The 21,123-nt window shown below is 43.3% G+C and overlaps 1 protein-coding gene across 1 annotated transcript in view; it reads left to right on the forward strand.

Annotated features, from left to right (window-relative positions):
- Positions 1-21,123, forward strand: part of nherf2 (NHERF family PDZ scaffold protein 2) — a 54,335-nt gene that overhangs the window by 12,444 nt on the left and 20,768 nt on the right. The window contains exon 3 of the mRNA XM_084318864.1: positions 16,329-16,529. Within this exon, the coding sequence (XP_084174990.1) occupies positions 16,329-16,529 (201 nt within the window). The remainder of the gene's footprint in view (positions 1-16,328; positions 16,530-21,123) is intronic.

The raw sequence follows: 21,123 nt of genomic DNA on the forward strand, positions 1-21,123 counted from the left end.
TTGCAGATGCTATTGTATGTTGTAGACAGCTTTCGGATACACCCTTCTTTGTGACATCAAACAGTGACAGAATTAGGACTATAGATAAATGCAATTTTATTAACATATAAAATACATGTGCATAACATTATAGTTGTGGTGGGCGCTAACGTTACATTTGAATTATGTGTTTGTTCCTAATGTGTGCTCAAACACCTGCTTCAACACCTGTCTGCTGCAGTCAGCTTCTGCGATTCTCATAATAAAACCTGTCTGCTGCAGTCAGCTTCTGCGATTCTCATAATAAAACCTGTCTGCTGCAGTCAGCTTCTGCGATTCTCATAATAAAACCTGTCTGCTGCAGTCAGCTTCTGAGATTCTCATAATAAAATAGTTAGTAAACATGTCACATACACTCTATACACTTTGAGTTGCTGCTTAAACTGAGAGAAGGTTGTTTGCTCCTGTGTGTTTCTTCATGTTAACCATGTTTACCACTGGAACTAAGGCCAAAATATTGGCATGGTAACCCGAGACTGTGTGTGTGTATGTGTGTGTGTTTGTTTGTTTGTTTGTTGGTGTGTGTATATGTGTGTTTGCGTGAGAGAAAGAAATAGAGCTTGGTGAGGGGGCATTCATAAAACTTGTTTGGAACAAGGCATTGAGTGGGGCTGTAGCACCTACAGTACAGTGTGTACAGACATAAATTATTTCATTGTTCCACGATATTGTCAAAAAGAGGCAGACGCCCATATAACATATTATAACAGACAGTGTTGGCAGCCATGTCAGGTGTGTCTGAACCGGTACACAAACATCATCACACCCACGTGTGCGCACACGACACGACACCACACACACACACACACACACACACACACACACACACACACACACACACACACACACACACACACACACACACACACACACACACACACACACACACACACACACACACACACACACAAACACACACAGTATTCAGGTCATTTGGCTGTGTTTTCTATGTATTCTTCAACTGAGCTGGAATTCCTAAAATGTAGCAGATCTTTGTTTCACTTGACAGATCTCTGGCCCCACTGCATGACAGATAACATCATAAAAGTGATACTCACTACTACAATGGAGACGAAACATATTTAGTAAATTGAGACACAATGACACTGTAATATGATAGTTCTGTTCTAGGAGAGACATGGGAATAGATTTAAAAAAGAGCGACAGAGCATACCTTAAAGGTTTTAGTCCCGTTAACCCCAAGTTACAGGATGTACTGTATACATGCCCAAAGAATTGACAAACGTTGCATTTTCTCATATTGTTTATATCAAGATTGAATTATTTTCTATCCCTGGGAAATGACCACTCCTGCCCTCAGCCCTCAGGTGAATACATAAACATTCCACCCAATATGATCAGAATCAGAATCACTTTATTCACCAATGTAGGGATTCACCAGAATCTGTCTTGGTCATCTGCGAATGAATATACAACAATCCACGTTCTAACAGGACATCACTCAGGATACGTGACGGAACATCTGACAACATAATGCAAAGACGGCACACAGACGGACATTAAACTATATGACAAACGTAACACGACATGTGTTCACCAAATTGCACTTAAAGGAACACGCAAACATTTTGGGAAATTAGCTTACCGTCTTCTCCAGAGAGAGACAATAAGATAGATACCAGTTTCCTCTCTGTGCTTCCAGTAGAAAGCTATCTGGCTGCATGTTAGCCTAGCTTAGCACAATGAATGGAAGCGGACATGTACGGGTAGCCTACGCATTGTCCAACTAACACCTCTCCCGAAGGCGTGAATATTTTAGGCAACCAACTTGTGTTTAGCGTTTCTCTGATTGGCCAATACGCCCATGTGACCACGGCAGCGCGAGAGAGCGGCAGCGCGGAAATAGGCTGTCTATTGCCTCGCGCTGCAGCGCGGAAATAGGCTGTCTATTGCCATTCTCTAAGTCAAACTCTAACCTTAACCAGCTCCTTAACAGCGCCTAAACTTAACCCTTCTAACCTTAAGCAACTCCGAAACAATGCCTAACCTTAACCAACTCCGAAACAATGCCTAAACTTAACCGGCGAAATGAATGCACGTTAAAAAATATTGCCATTCTCTAAGTCAAACTCTAACCTTAACCAGCTCCTTAACAGTGCCTAAACTTAACCCTTCTAACCTTAAGCAACTCCGAAACAATGCCTAACCTTAACCAACTCCGAAACAATGCTTAAAGTTATGCCTAAACTTAACGGCGAAAGAATGCGAATGTACGTTAAAAAAAAAAAAAAAAAAAATTGAAGGGAATCGAACTAGCCAGCAACGAGCCGTAGGATCCACAGCCATGCAGCTTTGCCAATTGAGCTATTTCTGGATACTGAATAAGGGGCGGTTACTGGCATATAATGAGCTTCGCTCTGCCGCTACGCTCTGCTGCTGCCGCGTCGCCACGGGGGCGTGGCTAGACGCAAGTTGGGCGTGGTTAGACACAAGTTGGTTGCCTTTAATATTTAGGCCTCCCGAAGGCTAACCGGCCATGTCCGCTAACATGCAGCCAGATAGCTTTCTACTGAACGCACAGAGAGGAAACTGGTATCTATCTTCTTGTCTCTCTCTGGAGAAGACGGTAAGCTAATTTCCCAAAATGTTGGCGTGTTCTTTTAAATAAATTATTTTACTTATATGCATGTCTCAGGCTCAGTCATTGTGGCCCCCTGGGGCATTGTACATATCGTTAGCCTCATACGATAATTGCCTAAGTCATTTTTCAAGATTTTTGGAAAAGAAGAAATAACACATTTTCCAGCAAACAAACTACCCTCCCACTCAGGGCATTATAACACATAGTAGCTTACTACAAAAACCTAGGGGTCCGCAAGGACGACTTCAAGCTGGAAATGGTAACAACAGATGAGGTACTCAAAAAACTGAGCGCCCTCCAACCTAACAAGGCCACTGGCCATGACAACATCCCCTCCAAATTCCTCAGAGACTCAGCAGCTGCCATCACCCCAGTCATCACACACATAATAACCCTCTCCATAAAACAGGGACACGTCCCCATTACCCCAAGGACTTCAAAATTGCGAGGGTGACCCTCCTGCACAAAAAGGGCAGCAAATTAGACCCAGGCAACTACTGCCCTGTTTCTATTCTCACCTCCATCTTGAAAGTCATGGAAAAAATTGTCTAAGAACAGGTCGAAAAGTACCTAGCGGGAAAAAATCGAATCTACGAATTCCAATCTGGCTTCAGAACATTCCACTCCACTGACACATGCCTTCTCTATTTGAACGACCACATCAAACAAGAGGTGGGCGCGGGCAAATACTGCGGCATGGTCATGCTGGACCTACAAAAGGCCTTCGACACTGTCAATCACTCCATTCTGATTGACAAGCTAAAAGCAATTGGTTTTGATAGTCTATCAGTGAGCTGGATGCAATCCTACCTTGAGGGGAGGGAACAGATGGTGGAGGTAAACGGTACCCTACCCCCCCCCCCCCCCCCTCACAGTGAGCTGTGGTGTTCCACAAGGAAGCATACTAGGACCGCTACTGTGTCGTCAGCTTGTGACTGCAACTTGTTCCTGTTTGCGGAAGACTCAGCCCTGCTGGTCTCTGACAAGAACAAGTTACAGGTTGAAAAAACCCTCAGCTCGGAACTAGGCAAAATCTGCATATGGCTCGCTGATAACAAACTATCATTACACATGGGCAAAACACAGTCCATTCTCTTCGGTTCAAATAACAAACTCAGCAAGACCGACGGCTTCTCAGTTACAGTGGGTAACAATATTGTCACAAGGAAAGATGAAATTACCTACCTGGGTTCCATCCTAGAGGCTAATCTCTCCTGTGACAAAATGGCATCCAATGTAATAAAAAAAGTCAACCAACGAACTCGATTCTTGTACCGGATCTCCTCTCTGGTAAACAAGAATACCCTGAAGACTCTGGCAGGAGCACTCATTCAAGGGTACCACGACTATGCTTGCACCTCATGGTACCAAAGCACCTCAAAGGCGCTAAAAACAAAATGACAAACATCTCAAAACAAACTGGTCAGACTACTGCTTGACCTTACTCCTAGAACCCACCTCACCCCTGCCCACTTTGACAACCTAGGATGGCTTAGAGTAGACGACAGACTACAGCAACTTGCAATGGGCCTGGTCTACAAGATACACTACACGACCAAGGTACCCATGTACATGTCAAAATACTTCCCAAAGGTCAGTGAATACCACGATCACAACACCAGAGGGAGCTCCACAAATCATGTTAAACCCAGATTCGGCTCAAACAAGGGACTAAACACGTTTCGCAATTATGCCACATCAATGTGGAACGCCCTACCTAAAGCTGTAAAGGAATGTGAATCACTACCCACTTTCAAAACCACTCGCAAAGAACACCTACGGGAGACTGCAATTCGAAACTGGCCCCTGTAAATGTCCAAACCCAACCCCCTCCAATGTACAGTAATTTACCTAGTATGGTTTTATCAATATTCCAATGTACAGTTTTGCATGTTTGTACAGTGTTTCCCCCCCCCAACCCCCTCCAATGTACAGTAAATTACCTAGTATGGTTGTCAATATTCCAATGTACAGTTTTGCTTGTACAGTTGTACAGTGTTCCCCCCCCCCCCCCCCCCCCCCCCCCCAACCCCTCCTACCCACCCAACCCCACCCAACCTCCTCCGATGTACAGTTTTTATGTCAAATGTATATACTCCCTTTTCTGGACTCTTTTTGTATCACAAACAGTACTGTATTTGCAAATCTGGTATGTCATAAATGTATAGATGTAGCAGTACTGTCTATCTGTATGTCATGTATGTCATATATGTCCTGATGAATTGAAAATGGGGGACCCTGATGTAAACAAGACGAAAGTCTTTCTCTGGTCTGCATCCCCTTAACAATTGTGTGTATTGAGCTGTACTGTATTGTACCCATTCTGCAATCTGTTAATAAAGTTTTCAATCAATCAATCAATCGAATCCAGCTGTCAGCGTTGCCTCCGGCTTGGCCGGCCGTCATACTGGCTCAATTGGCAGAGTCAGCGGGAGGGAAGCTGGTGGGGTGGTATTCTGGTCGTTGTAAACAGCGACTCCTACAGGTCGGTCAGGGTGCCTGCACAGCGAGGAAGGGAGATGGTGAGGGTAGTGTGAGCCTCCCACACGTTACACCTCACCAATGAGAGTCCGCGCTGGCAGGTGAAAAGAAGTGGCTGGCTGACTCCACATGTATCGGAGGGGACATGGGATAGTATCTATCAACCCTCCCTAGACCGACCAGTGGGGGGCACATGCGAGCAACGACCAGGAAGGGGGGGGGGGATTGGCATAACGACAAAAATTGGGACCATTCAGCCAGTATATGAACATGCACCACTCTCTCCTAAAGCTATAAATCAAAACGAGAACCCTCTAGGTCTAGAATCCACCAAGCGATGATGTAACTGGGATGTAATATCTATGGCTGCTCCATAGACAATGAATGGGGCTCTGACCTGAAATTTCTGCGTGAACTCTTACACCTAAATTAGATTCAAATTCTTGTTCAGACTTTCTAGCAATGCTAGAATATAAACCTAATTTGAGTGTAAAAGCTCACACAAACATTTGATGGCCTCATAAAGTTAGAGCCCCATTCATGACATCCCAGTTACATCACCAATTGAAGGGTTCTCTCTGATTTCTAACTGCCCTGGGACACAGGAAGAACATATTCAACATATATGAATTATTAAAATGGATAGTATTCCCCTTTAAGAAAATACAGCTGGGAGATACAATTGGTGAATAATCCCCTTCAGCCAGTTAATCTCCTGCTCCAAAAATAATGAATATATAAATCTATTCACAATCTTCATTATCTTTTAGCAGATCCAATAGCTAGGGGCAAAGCAAGTAGTCTGTTGTTAGGTTTACCCATTTTTACTCATCTGTTGAAAATGTATAACAGTAAGATATTTCCCACTATTATGACCCCTTAGCTGGTTACAAATACAATGCATTAAAACAGTTAATGAAAGGTAACTGTAAAATGTGTTTCTATCCACACACACACACACACACACACACACACACACACACACACACACACACACACACACACACACACACACACACACACACACACACACACACACACACACACACACACACACACACACACACACACACACACACACACACACACACACACAAACAACTGGTCAAATAGATTGGCCCTAAGGTTTCAAAGATTGCGGATTGATTGATTGATTGATTGATTGAAAAGTTTATTAACAGATTGCAGAATGGGTACAGTACAGTACAGCTCAACAATACATACAATTTAAGGGGATGCAGACCAGAGAAAGACTTTCGTCTTGTTTACATCAGGGTCCCCCCCGGACACAAACAAGCACTAGGACATACACACACACAAACAACTGGTCAAATAGATTATGAGGACCGTTGTGTGTATGTGTGTGTGTGTGTGTGTGTGTGTGTGTGTGTGTAGGTGTGTGTGTGTGTGTGTGTGTGTGTGTGTGTGTGTGCGTGCACGCGTGCACGCGCACGCGTGTGTGTGTGTGTCCTAGTGCAATCTTTGTTGATGGAGCAACAAGAACAACGTGGTCTGTCTGAAACCTTAAGGCCACCTCACCCTGATGTTGTGTTGTCTGTTGTTACAGTATGGCATGGTATGTTATGTTATGACGCAGTATGGGTCTTGGCCACGTGGAGTGTTTTTACATGCACTTCAGTATGCCGTTATTATTTTGGCATTATATTATTATTAGGGCTGTCAGTTTATCGCGTTAATTATATTAATTAATTACACAGCTAATTATCGCGTTATGAAAATTAACTCAAAATTAATTACATTTTTTTTTTTTTAATATAATTAAATTTTTTATCTCATTCATTCCATAAGCATGTAGAATACACATCTACAGACTTTTTTTTAATATGGTCCATTTGCATGTTCTTGGTATCTGATTCTAGGGACATGTGATTGATTGAATGAAAAATTTATTTTGAGTAAATTGTAATGAACCAAATGAGAATAGCAATAAAAAGAAATTATCTTTGACTGTGAATAACACCATGCTGACACCAAATTGACCAGACCTGAAAGATCTAAGCAAATTTATAGATGGAAGATGATTCAACAGAAGGTTTTGTAGATACAGTACTGAATTCTGCCATCCGGACACATACAATTTGAAATATGATTATAGAATATAGAATATCAGGCATAAAATGGTTATACGATTAAAAATGCGATTAATTAGATAAATTAATTACAAATCCTGTAATTAATTAGATACATTGTTTTAATCGCCTGACAGCACTAATTATTATAAGTCTGAATATATCAGTTGGGGGGGGGGGGTATACATACACCTTATCCGTTTTACTGTTGGTGAGTATTTTCTTTATTCATGTATGCAGGGATATGAAGATTGAACAGTTAAGATAAGATATTCCATTATAGGTCAGTGTCTGTGGTGTGTGGCGGTCAGTGTGTCTCCTGTAGTAGCTCTGGTCAGATCAGAGCTGGTCAGTCACGCAATGTGTCGACTCCCTCCTCAGCGGCCATCAGGCTAAGGGTCTGTCTGAGTGTCACTTAGCTACATCCACTTAGCCCACACTCTGAACCTCTGCCCTAAGACCCCCCGGCACTTATCCCGGCAGCCACTTTCTCCTGCATGGCTTATTGACAATGGCATCCGATTCGCGTTCAATCGGAGGTCTTGACACCCACGGTTACATTTTGGTATCCCTCTCTTTAAAACATACCGATATGTGTGTGTTGTATATTCACAACATGAATATCCATTAATTACAGCACAGTAGTGAGGTTGTTAACTAGAGGAAGGGAAAGATCACAGTGTGATAGAAACAATGGTCCTCATCTGGGCTCCCAAATTTAGCCAGTAGAGAATAAGTGTGTACAGCCAGACAACCGGTAGCTATGGTCCAATATTCATTTAATTGCAGCGTGGGCCGAGATTGGAATAATGCATTGGTTACACACAGGACACTTCAAACATAATACATGATTGTACAAAAAGGATTTGATGCAGGTAAAATCACAATAGCCCTCGTTGGCTTTTCACATCAAAGACAGTATTGTACATAAATATTAGTCATGTTATGTTAATGAAATAAGACCATAGTTTTCTCTGTCACCACATGATAACCCTGGGCCTAAGATAGGCATCTTATCACATTATTCCATATACAGTTTACTCACATAGGGACAAAGTAGAAACCATGGTCGGTGGTGGGTGATGGAGGACGCAGACTCAGACCCCCTGGGGTAACGGTGTGTGGCGGGTGTTGAGCTGGCCTGGCCTTCCTCACCAAAACCCACTGTTTTATACTTATAGATTTCATGACCTCACTTTTCTTAACCTAGTTCCACCAATCACCAGTATCTAAACACAGGCAGTCCTCATTTGGTGTCTCCTGGTCGTATGTGTCTGTAACAGCCATGGGTAGCCCCCTCCTTTTTGGCCAGAGGGGGGTTTGGACTGTGGCCTCCTTTGAATGAATCACTCATGTTAACATTCCTTCTATTTGGTTCTTCTGTAAGTTACTTTTCTAATAGGTTACTATACTCTTGTTTTATTATTCCAACATTGTTTTTCATTTCTAAACTAATATAATGCAATTATGTTTCCTGTGACCTCTAATCTTGGTTAGACAACTGTCTTTACTGCTGTAGTCACCGTTTTTCTGTGGTGTGTGACTGAGTAAACAATGTCGTCATGAGAGGTGTCGCCTGGTGATTTTCAACATGATGAGGTCTGGTGTCTTCTGCCTTAATAGTGTTTGTGTTGATATAATATTAACCCAATATAGTCAGTGCGTCTTAGGTTAATACTATTCAATTCACCAGAGCCATCCCAAAAAACCCCATCTACCAAACTGGCACTTTGTAATCTATTATTGCAACCACATTCTTACAGAGGCATTTCCGCTGTTTGGTCCATTCTTGCTGTGCTCAACTGTCACATGTCTAGGTGTTCGGTTTCCTGGGGGGGTTTGGAATGGCTGCTTGTTCCATCACTCTGAGAGTCTCTGTGTGATGAACTATTTACCATCACTACAGATACTTTCAGTTTTCTGGGTTAATCTAACATTTTTGATTATGAAATCATGAAATTATGAAGTCAAGGTTACCACAGCTCCTCCCTTTGACATTTTACTAATGTCATATTACAATTATCTTGACTTAATTTCTATACATACTAGCCATCCAATTTAACATAATAACAAAAATCATAAAAATTTAAATCTTTCTCAATTTTTCTTCTCAATTTTTTCCATTCTTCTTTGGTCCATCTTCAATTTTTGCCTTCTTGTCTTCTTCTTTTCTTAGTTCCCGCATTTCCCCTGACTATGGCCCCTCCCGGGAGTCCTGGTGACCCATTCATCCAGATCCCTATTTAAACTATTCTGCCTTAAATGAAACAGTGTTTACCACTGTCTCATCAGGTCTCGTTCTTCTGGGCACGTTGAATATGCTAAAAACAATTAAAACAATTTAATCTAAACCTTTATACATTTAAAGACTAATCAATCACAATTTTTTAAAATTACAGTATCCGTTTACATGATCTGAGGGGAGACAAGATCCATTAGTATCACAATATTTTCATTTTACATTCATTCTCTGAAATAATCTCTTCTTTCTGCTAATTTTTTCTTTAAGATAGTACAATCACGTCTGCATACTCAATCAATTGCTTCCCACCTATCCTCCCCCCTTTTATGACACATAACGGTCATAAACTCGTCACTCCTTGTCCCCTCAGCTCAGTTTTGGCAGAGGAAAGCAGAATTTCAACGAAAATTTTCTTTCACCCATACTCCTCACCCTGGCCATATCCTCACTTATGTGAATGCATCTATATCTGACCCTGCGTTGTGTAATTTATCCGCCCCTTGCCTGCGCATTTTACCAAATCAATGTGCACAGGACAAAGCCCATCAGTATCTATCCAGTCTCGTCCCCTGTCCCCTGCAGCCCAACCACAACTCCCCAGAGAATCTTGTTTACACACTGTCAGCTCAGTCTTCAGACTGGCCCCGCCCCCCCCCAGGCCAGGTCATCCCAGGTCCAGTCATCGATTATCTCATGACAACCCGTCGTCAGATGATTATAGCATGGAAGTTCCTCCAAACCACATCTGTTCAGTTTTCACAACCTGGCCCCACCCGCATGGGGTTTGTACAGGCAGGGGTCTCTGTGTACAAGAATTCTCTCACCTTCATTGGACTGCAGAGTAACAGGGAAAAATGAAATCCTACGTCACTGCTTCTAATGAAATGTATTCATGTCTCTCCCAGCGTTGCTCTGCCTTTCCCCTCCCTTTTCTGAGCTGTTGAAGACACAAGCACAGAGCAAATCTTTTTACACAATATGTCAACTCAATAAGGGAAGCCATCAATTCCATATGCAAATCGTGGTGGCACTACTTAACTGTCATTGATTTGATCCAATGCATCCCTCCTTCCAACAGTCCTCAGTCCTCTCCCCAGATCATTAACAAAAAACATTTGGGAAGAAAAAGAGAAAAAAATCAAACAATTAACCCAATATTCAAATATAACACATCCTCCGACCACATGCCTTGCAATTTCTACATGTGAGACTATCAACCACATGCCTTGCAATTTTTACATAATAAATCACCATTCATACCTAAAACAGCAAATCAATGAAATAAAATAACAAACAGGTCTTCCAAAACCATCCATCTACCTTCATCATCAATTCTCACACACACCCTCAATTGGAACAGCATCCTGTCCCTGAGACTCGACACCTCTTAAGTCAGCACAATCACCCCTACTGGTTCCTATTCAAACACCTTTCAGTCCACACAACTTATAGATCAAAACACTTAAAATAAATTTAAAAATGTACATTCACGCTCACTCATACATACAAAAATCAAATTTAAATTAATATGACATAAAATAAACACTTTCATCCAATTCCTCATTGTCACAACCCATTCAATCCTGAACATCAGAGTTCTTAGAAAAGAAATAAAATCCAAAACCAACATCCTCTCTTATTCTCAGCCACACAGATCATTCCAACCTCATCCTTCATACTATAAACATATACTTCCACCACACTCGTTAATCATTTCACATTCTTGACAAACAAAGGTTAGTTTGCATCTCCCTCTTCTGCTCCGCTCTCAACCTTTGGCTAATCCAGTACACTCTTTCTCACCATACAGTCCTCACTGTCTCTCCTACTCCTCACATCAGGCTACACTCATTATCAGGCTAATCCCATCTCTTCTCTATCTCTGCCCTCAAAAAGGTCTAGCAGAACCTCTTCTTCAACCTGTAGACACTCCAGCCTGCTAGAACTGGTTATCTCCAGGTTATTCCTTCAATCAAACAGGCCGCCCTAATCAAATGTAAATAACCTCATCTGATTTGGCTCCTATTCAACAGTCTCCTACCCTCTTCTCAAATTAGCCGCTCTCTGTCTCAACCTCTCCCCCGTTGTAAAAATAACTGTTTCACTTTACAACTGTCTTCTGCATCTTCACCTCTGTGACCTCTCTCCTGTTGCGTCCAGTCTCACTCCCTGCTTGGCCCCCCTCGGGCCGTTTACTGCTTAGTAAAGATAGCCCGGGTCACTCTTTATGAGTTCCCGTGACCTCCCCTAAATCGCTTTACCACCCATCGACCCTCCTGAAATTCAACAAAAGGTTAGTCATTACACACACAAATCATTTATAATAACTGCTAAAACACAATCTTACATCAAAACAGCTACTAAACAAACCCCCTGTCACTATTGTCCTCACTGTGACCCAAGGATTCTGCAATCAATAAAGATATAACATTCCTAACATCAATGTATACCCTATACAAGCATTTTTATTTTATCAAGCTATATTTTAAACTCCAGTCAAACACAACATCATTATTCTAAGCTCACAATCGTACATGTCACACAGATTAAAACAATTACTTTTTTAACACAACATCATCTAAGTAATAAAATTACAACCTATCTACCCCCCTCGGTAAGGGCACACCCTTGTGTAAAACAACCTTGCTTCCCCCACAGACTTAATGTATATATTTTGTTCCCACTTTTAAATGATACATTTACCCAGAGTAGTTAAATTGTGTGTCTAACTCGGTCACAGGCAAACGAAATCATTCCCTTAATATAGACTCACTGCAATGTTTTGCAGTATAAAACCCAAATTGATTTCCTCCCCTAACGACTATCTCCCATAATCTACAACATCACACATGTACACACTTGTTTTGTGCAGTGCACACAGTATTTCCCTTCTCAATAAATAGCCACTGATAAGGTTAGTTTTGTGAAATTTTAACCTATTACCGGCAACGTCCATCAACTCATCATACATGTACATGTAAGCATCACTCATTTCATAAAAACATTTTAGTGGTTAGTTCTCCTTCTTCCTCCTACCATACACACGTGACAAACCGATCCTACTGCATTTTACTTTGTAGAACATTTTTCCCATTTCAATTATTTCTCCCAAACTACCGTTTATCTGTGTATTATGTATGCAATAAAAGTTATGATGTATTTAAAACGGGTGAACAATTCCATGTTTTCCACTGTACTATTTTTAATCTTTTACTCTCATTCCCCCCTGGTTAAAAATATACCTGTGTATCAAAGACAACAACACAACCTACCACACTCCGACAACGTCCACAACCTATCCTCAACTTCCTCCCTTAAACCAACCACTGATAAGTCACCCATCTCTACCCCGCGTACACAAATACAATGCACAATATACAAATATAACCATAATACATAATATAGAATATCCTCTCACCCGTTACTCCTGTCCCCTGAGCGAATTTACGAATGCATTGATCCACGTTGTATCGCGCATGCGCAGTAGCGTCACCATAACGTTGCAACGACAACTAAAATCTGCCACGACATTCATAAAAATGGCACGACATCCTACCGCGTCCAATACTACTCCCAAAACACCATTTCTCATACTCTAATCATCCCATATGTCGCCCGCAAACTCACAAAACCGCCGCATGCAAGCTAATAGCCTAGCCAGCTCCACGCGAGGTTCCATGCGATCCCGGAAGCCCCAAGTTACGCCACGTTCAAGATCCGTACATCCATTCACTCCGCCCAGTACCAATCTAACAATAAACAACTTACACATGTCTAAATACCCACTTTAAAAGAACAAACTATTGTAAAAGAATTTAAAAACATTCTCATATACCAACGCCGTTACACAGATCAACATTAATCATTCCTCCTACCCGTCTCTCCGCCTGGTCGCACGCGCCGTGAACGCTACACACTCTCCATTCAACACCATGACGTCATCCACATGCGACTTCTTTCATTCACCATGACTAACCATGACGTCATCATCCTACGACTTCTGTCATTCACGTTACTCTTGTACACAATTTCTATCGCATCATATACAACCACTAAAACGACCCCAATCACTGCAACGAACGCATCGACTCGCCTTCTAACAACAATTTCTCTCACAGCGTTTCGCAAATGTCTTCACAACGGCGCTCTAACATCTCTAGAATACCGCATCCTCTCCGCCAAGCTAAACCAGTTAGCTCCAACCTCCAATACGATTTGCTCCAGACTAGTATCGATCCGATCCACGTCAAAACGTAACAACCTTCGTCAAGCTTGCTACTGATCACATACAATTTACACAAATACACAAATACAAACAAACCGAGACATCGATTACATGGCGCAACGCTATTAACCTTGGATTCTTGTGTAAGCCGACTTCTCATCTAAAAATTGATCACTGAACATACACTACACTACATTCTTTCCTTAAATATTTTCCCTAAACTAAACCCTTGCTTCGTACACTGTCCCTTACTTAGGCCGCTCCTGCACGTCGCCTCCTAACTAAGGATTCCTCATCACTCTTTTCTCTTCGCGGAATCAGGATTTCCTGTACTACACCACGGCTTATCTCTTCGTGGAACCAGGCTGTCCTGTACTACCCCGGTTTATCTCTTCGTGGAACCAGGCTGTCCTGTGCTACACCACGGTCCTCAGTATTCTACACTACACTCCGTTCTCTGTTCTCTTCGTGGAACCGGGCTACCCCCGTACTTCACCACGGAACTTTTATTCTACTCTTTAAGATCTGACTACGTTTCTTTACCCTTCTTATGAACCACTACGTCACGCACAGTCCCACTTCCCGCTATCTATGACTAATCTCCGTCCTACTGCTCCTACGCCGGTCCCCTCAAATATTTCAATAACTCTTCGTCGGCTGCCGCTCTTATATAATCAAAAAAAAAATAAAATAAAGAATCGCATTCACTGTAATACAACTCAAAATAAGTAGGTTCAGTTTTGGACATCCTAATCTAACATCACCACCAGTCCTGTAAGCAAACAATACACATCTCCACCCTGGGTCCTACTGTGGCTATACACGACCATCAATATTCCTATTCACCCTACGTCTCCCACATCCTCCAGACAGCCACTCACTGTACTGCAAATTCCCAACTTCCCGGTTCTTTTTCTGCATGCTCATTATGTGAACAAATCAGAACGGGTCTTAAAAACGGCACTAACTGTTGTATATTCACAACATGAATATCCATTAATTACAGCACAGTAGTGAGGTTGTTAACTAGAGGAAGGGAAAGATCACAGTGTGATAGAAACAATGGTCCTCATCTGGGCTCCCAAATTTAGCCAGTAGAGAATAAGTGTGTACAGCCAGACAACCGGTAGCTATGGTCCAATATTCATTTAATTGCAGCGTGGGCCGAGATTGGAATAATGCATTGGTTACACACAGGACACTTCAAACATAATACATGATTGTACAAAAAGGATTTGATGCAGGTAAAATCACAATAGCCCTCGTTGGCTTTTCACATCAAAGACAGTATTGTACATAAATATTAGTCATGTTATGTTAATGAAATAAGACCATAGTTTTCTCTGTCACCACATGATAACCCTGGGCCTAAGATAGGCATCTTATCACATTATTCCATATACAGTTTACTCACATAGGGACAAAGTAGAAACCATGGTCGGTGGTGGGTGATGGAGGACGCAGACTCAGACCCCCTGGGGTAACGGTGTGTGGCGGGTGTTGAGCTGGCCTGGCCTTCCTCACCAAAACCCACTGTTTTATACTTATAGATTTCATGACCTCACTTTTCTTAACCTAGTTCCACCAATCACCAGTATCTAAACACAGGCAGTCCTCATTTGGTGTCTCCTGGTCGTATGTGTCTGTAACAGCCATGGGTAGCCCCCTCCTTTTTGGCCAGAGGGGGGTTTGGACTGTGGCCTCCTTTGAATGAATCACTCATGTTAACATTCCTTCTATTTGGTTCTTCTGTAAGTTACTTTTCTAATAGGTTACTATACTCTTGTTTTATTATTCCAACATTGTTTTTCATTTCTAAACTAATATAATGCAATTATGTTTCCTGTGACCTCTAATCTTGGTTAGACAACTGTCTTTACTGCTGTAGTCACCGTTTTTCTGTGGTGTGTGACTGAGTAAACAATGTCGTCATGAGAGGTGTCGCCTGGTGATTTTCAACATGATGAGGTCTGGTGTCTTCTGCCTTAATAGTGTTTGTGTTGATATAATATTAACCCAATATAGTCAGTGCGTCTTAGGTTAATACTATTCAATTCACCAGAGCCATCCCAAAAAACCCCATCTACCAAACTGGCACTTTGTAATCTATTATTGCAACCACATTCTTACAGAGGCATTTCCGCTGTTTGGTCCATTCTTGCTGTGCTCAACTGTCACATGTCTAGGTGTTCGGTTTCCTGGGGGGGTTTGGAATGGCTGCTTGTTCCATCACTCTGAGAGTCTCTGTGTGATGAACTATTTACCATCACTACAGATACTTTCAGTTTTCTGGGTTAATCTAACATTTTTGATTATGAAATCATGAAATTATGAAGTCAAGGTTACCACATGTGTCATATTACATATTGTATTGTCTAGTGAGGGCTTCAGAACCCGCGCTATGGGGAGCGTTTCAACTCTCTACAGTCGTGACACTACTTGATTATGTGAAAATCAAGTTTAACCTGTTTACACTATCTGCATTTGTACTGAAATCATTACAGAGGGAAAATTGGATATCGGTAACTATATCTTATATCTTATACAGTATATAGATATTGTATCCCTGCTCCTAAGTCACTAGAGAGGATTCTAGTTCCATCTCAAACCTAAACATCCCTGTCGTCCCTATTTCCCGTTTCTATCCAGTTGCCATCGGAGACGTTGTGTGAGGCCCCCGTGGTGACGGTGGACCTCCTCCCCCGCCTGTGTCTCCTGCTGAAGGGGGAGCGTGGTTATGGCTTCAACTTGCACAGCGACAAGACCAGGAGGGGACAGTTCATACGCACTGTAGACCCCGGCTCAGCCGCAGACATGGCTGGTGTCAGGCCTGGTGACAGACTGGTGGAGGTACAGGACACACATACATTTACATTTAGTAATTTAGCTGACGCTTTTATCCAAAGCGACCTACAAGCATACCTACACACACGCACACGCACACACACACACACACACACACACACACACACACACACACACACACACACACACACACACACACACACACACACACACACACACACATCAGAATCAGTGTTTACAGCCTCCTCGTTGATTGTTATCGCCTTCTGTGAAGTCTCCATACATACTGATAGAAATCAGTGTTTACAGCCTCCTCGTTGATCGTTATCACCTTCTGTGAAGTCTCTGCGTTGTGTTTGTTTGTTGTTTGTTGATCAAGAATCAAGAATCAAGAGGTTTATTTGTCACATACATACCAGGGCATACAGTGAAATGCGGGTGGTCATGCCCGCATTGATTGTGCAAAATACAATAATAAAAATAGGCATAGAAAAAAATAAATATAGAAAAAATAAAATAGGTAAGACACAAGATATGCATGGTAAAAAAAAAGTTCCTGAGAAACTGGTTCCTATATACACTACTATACAATATACAATTTACAATTTTAACTCTTAATGTATCTAAACTATACTATTAGTACCTCCTTCCTTTAACACATTGTTTGCCAAAAATGTAGATCTACGGTTCTGTCGCCCGATCGCTGAGTGCAGGAAACGTAGATCTACGTTTCTGTCACGGTATTTCTTTTATTAGCTATTGCCATTCATAATTCAGCGGGGCACCTTGTACATACTGTTCTGAGTGTGTCTGAGCTGGCAGACGGTCTTATACCGCCCTCTAACGCCTTCCGGCATTATTGCACCCCGTTAGAAACGGGTTAGTTTATTTTCCCTACCGAGCTGCAGCGTGGGGGCAGGTCCTAAACACTCCGGCAAAACACACGCTTGTAGGGATGGTTTGGACTACTGACCCCGCCCGCCCGTTGCAAAGTGCAATGCCCAACAACGTCGGAGACAGGATCACTGTGGATAACTGGAATGGCGATGAGATTATTGGATTATTTTTTTGCATTACTTCAGAGACCAGGTAAGGACACCATATATGAAAGCTTGCGTTCGTTCGTCTGATATTTATTTCTACAGCTATTGAAGCTATCTGTGTTTTATGTGTGTATGGCTGTTTGCCGTTGGGTTGCACGCACATTGCATGCGTGCACGACGAAGGATAATAATGATGATCTATCGTGGATTTCAGGAAGATCCGATAATCAGGCGAAAAATGACAAGGTGTTTATTGAATTACACAAAAACGCTGTTTTCGTGTCTTTTACCTGGAATTGCTCAGAAGCGGCCGGACTATGTTCATATTCAAAACGGTATAAAACGGAAATATACGGATGAAAAAATTATCCGTTTTTTGCACGTTGACCAGAAGCAGCTCACTGAGACTCGAGGGCGTTATTATACCCATAGCTATACTATAAAATATAGGTTTAGCTCTACAAACTACAACTACGTTTACATGGGTTTAATGGGCGGCACGGAAGGGGTCACTTCCCGGAAGGGGCGTGGCACTCAATGTGTTAAAGTGACTTTCTATTTTTTAAAGTGACATTTTGTTTAAGTGATTGTTTTAGCTTGTTGTTTTGATCTTACTGGCTGTAACACTGTCCCCGTTAATGCATCCGGACAAAAATGTACTGGAGTCGTCGTCTCTTTATCAGAACACGGTTGTTTATTTACATAAACCAAGGTTCTCGTACAGAATGAACTAATTGAAAGTCTTTAGAGGTATAAGAAACAACAGGTATAAGAAATAAGAAACGAAAGTTCCATCTCTCTCTCTCTCTCCAAGTGCTATCTCTCCTAGCTTCCTGCTAGCGGCCTATCACCTCGTGGCTTCCCTTCCCCCTCCCCATCAGGAGGAGGAGGAGGCCTGATGTCGGTCCGTCTCGCTCGCTTTCCAAAACTCTTCTGCTCTGCCTCACTAGAGCGATCTACCAATGTCTACTGACAGATTCGTTATCTCGCTTTCATTACCTATAGGCAATGGCTCTCTCTCTCGCGTGATGTTTCTCTTGAATCTAACTCTGTCTCGCTCTCCTAGCAACGGCTGTCTCTCTGTACGTTCGGCCTTGCTCAGGAGAGATAGAACGTAGGTTATCTACTAAGGAATGTTGGCTTGTTCCTCCCTGAGGCGTGCTACTAAGCGAATACTCACTTTCTCTGTGGCTGACCTTGGCTGCTAGGCCCCTATCTTGTCACCCTAGCAACCGCTCTTGACCCATATCTCCTCCTTCTAGACCCTGCTATCAACGATTATGTGAAATGTCTCTCTAATACAAATTTACTAGGGATGTCCGATATTATCGGCCTACCGATATTATCGGCCGATATTGGCATTAAAATGTGATATCGGAAATTATCGGTATCGGTTTTCAAAAGAAAAAAACGTTATTTACCCAGGTAAGCAAGTAAGAACACATTCTGATTTTTTTATTGTCAAAAGTATGCATAATGTTGTGTTAATTCCACGACAAGAGATATGTAATGTTAATTACCTGAAATTATTCCGTTTTTTGGGGGGGGAAACCCTGCATATATCGGTATCGGTTGATATCGGTATCGGAAATGAAGAGTTGGACAATATCGGTATATCGGTATCGGTAAAAAAGCCAATATGTTATGGTTTGTAACCGACCCCAATCGCACAACACAAGACAGGTATGAGAGTAAGCCAAAACAGGGCAAATATTTATTATAGAACAAAAAGCGGCACAGTCCCTTTAAGGGAAAACACAAAAACACTAGAGTCAAGGAAATATGGAAAATGCGGCACTGTGCCTTTAAGAGGCGAACAGGCTAAGGGACTAAGGCTAAGGGCCAGGGCTAAGGACCAGGGCTAAGTGTCAGGGCCAGGACCAGGGGCACTGGAGAGGGGGAGCCGGAGCTGCTTACAGGGAAAAGGACAGGGTTCAGACGGCGGAGGCCTGGCACGGGGACAGGGGCCCGACGGCGGAGGCCTGGCACGGAGATCCTCTTCGTCCCTACTCGGATGCTGCAGACGGGCAGCGCAGAACAAAGGGGGTCCCAGGGGACCGGGATGGGAACACGCCGTCCTCCCGTGGAATACTAGGGAGCGACGACGAGCCTGGGTCCAAGGGGAACGGGATGGGCACAAGCCATCCTCCCGTGGAATACTAGGGAGCGACGACGAGCCTGGGTCCAAGGGGAACGGGATGGGCACACGCCGTCCTCCCGTGGAATACTAAGGAGCGACGACGAGCCTCACCCCCAGGAACGAGGATCACGAAGAGACGCCTTCCTCCCGTGGAATCGGGAGCGATGACGAGCCGGCTCGACGTCTGGAGTGGGAACACTGGAAAACCTCCCGTAGAGAATTAGAGAGCGAAGACGGTGTCCCACTCCAGGCAAACGGCGACAGGTGGTGATGGCTGGCACGTCGTCTCACGCCGGAGACGCGGCAGGTGATGGTAACGTACAGGATGGTAACGTACAGAACTCCATGAACACAGAGTGTACACAGATACAGATACAGAACGAACACAGAGTCCAGAACACAGAACGACCCGACAAGGACTGGAGGGGAGTCTGCAACCTATGTACTCTCCCGAGGTGATTGCAAACTCCCAACAGGTGCATGAAGGTAGAGGAACAGAATGTCCAAGGGTGGGGGCTGGTGAAGAGTAGGAGGCAGGCAAAAGTTCTCACAAGGGTGGGGGCTGGTGAAGAGTAGGAGGCAGGGAAAACTCTCGCAAGGGTGGGGGCTGGTGAGGTGAGGAGACAGGGAATAAAGGTCCAGGGAACAGGCGAATCCTCATAGTACCTCCCCCTCCACGGGAGCCACCGGGCGACCAAAAAACACTACCATGACGGGGCAGAACACTAACATGACGGTCAGAACACTAACATGACGGGGCAGAACACTACGGAATCAGACAGTGGGGCAGGGGACAAGACAAGGCAACAAACAAAAAAAAAACTGGGCCATGCTAGCAGGGGAAGCTACACCTAAAGTGGGGCTAGCAGAGGGACTGGGTAGCTGCCAGAGCATTGCTAGCTACAGGGCCTATGCTAGCTGTACTGCTACATTAGCATAGAGGCTGCGCTAGCTGCCGGAGCTAGGCTAGCAGACAGGGCTGGACTAGCAAAGGAGAACAAGCTAGCTGGAAGGACAGTCCTAGCTGTGGGGAACAGGGTAGCCAACAGGGGAGCTAACGAGGCTAACAGGGGAGCTAACAGGGGAGTCAACAGGGAAACTAACAGGGGAACTAACAGGGGAACTAACAGGGGAACTAACAGGGGAACTAACAGGGGAACTAGAGGGAGCTAGAGTGGGTTAGAGGGAACTAGAGGGAACTAACAGGGGCTAACTCACATACACTGTATGTGCTGGCTGGGGTCGTCGACGGGTCGGGTCGTACTGTTATGGTTTGTAACCGACCCCAATCGCACAACACAAGACGGATATGAGAGTAAGCCAAAACAGGGCAAATATTTATTATAGAACAAAAAGCGGCACAGTCCCTTTAAGGGAAAACACAAAAACACTAGAGTCAAGGAAATATGGAAAATGCGGCACTGTGCCTTTAAGAGGCGAACAGGCTAAGGGACTA

This window comes from Notolepis coatsorum, assembly GCF_963971535.1.
Source record: "Notolepis coatsorum genome assembly, chromosome: 7".
NCBI classification, from domain to species: Eukaryota; Metazoa; Chordata; class Actinopteri; order Aulopiformes; family Paralepididae; genus Notolepis; species Notolepis coatsorum.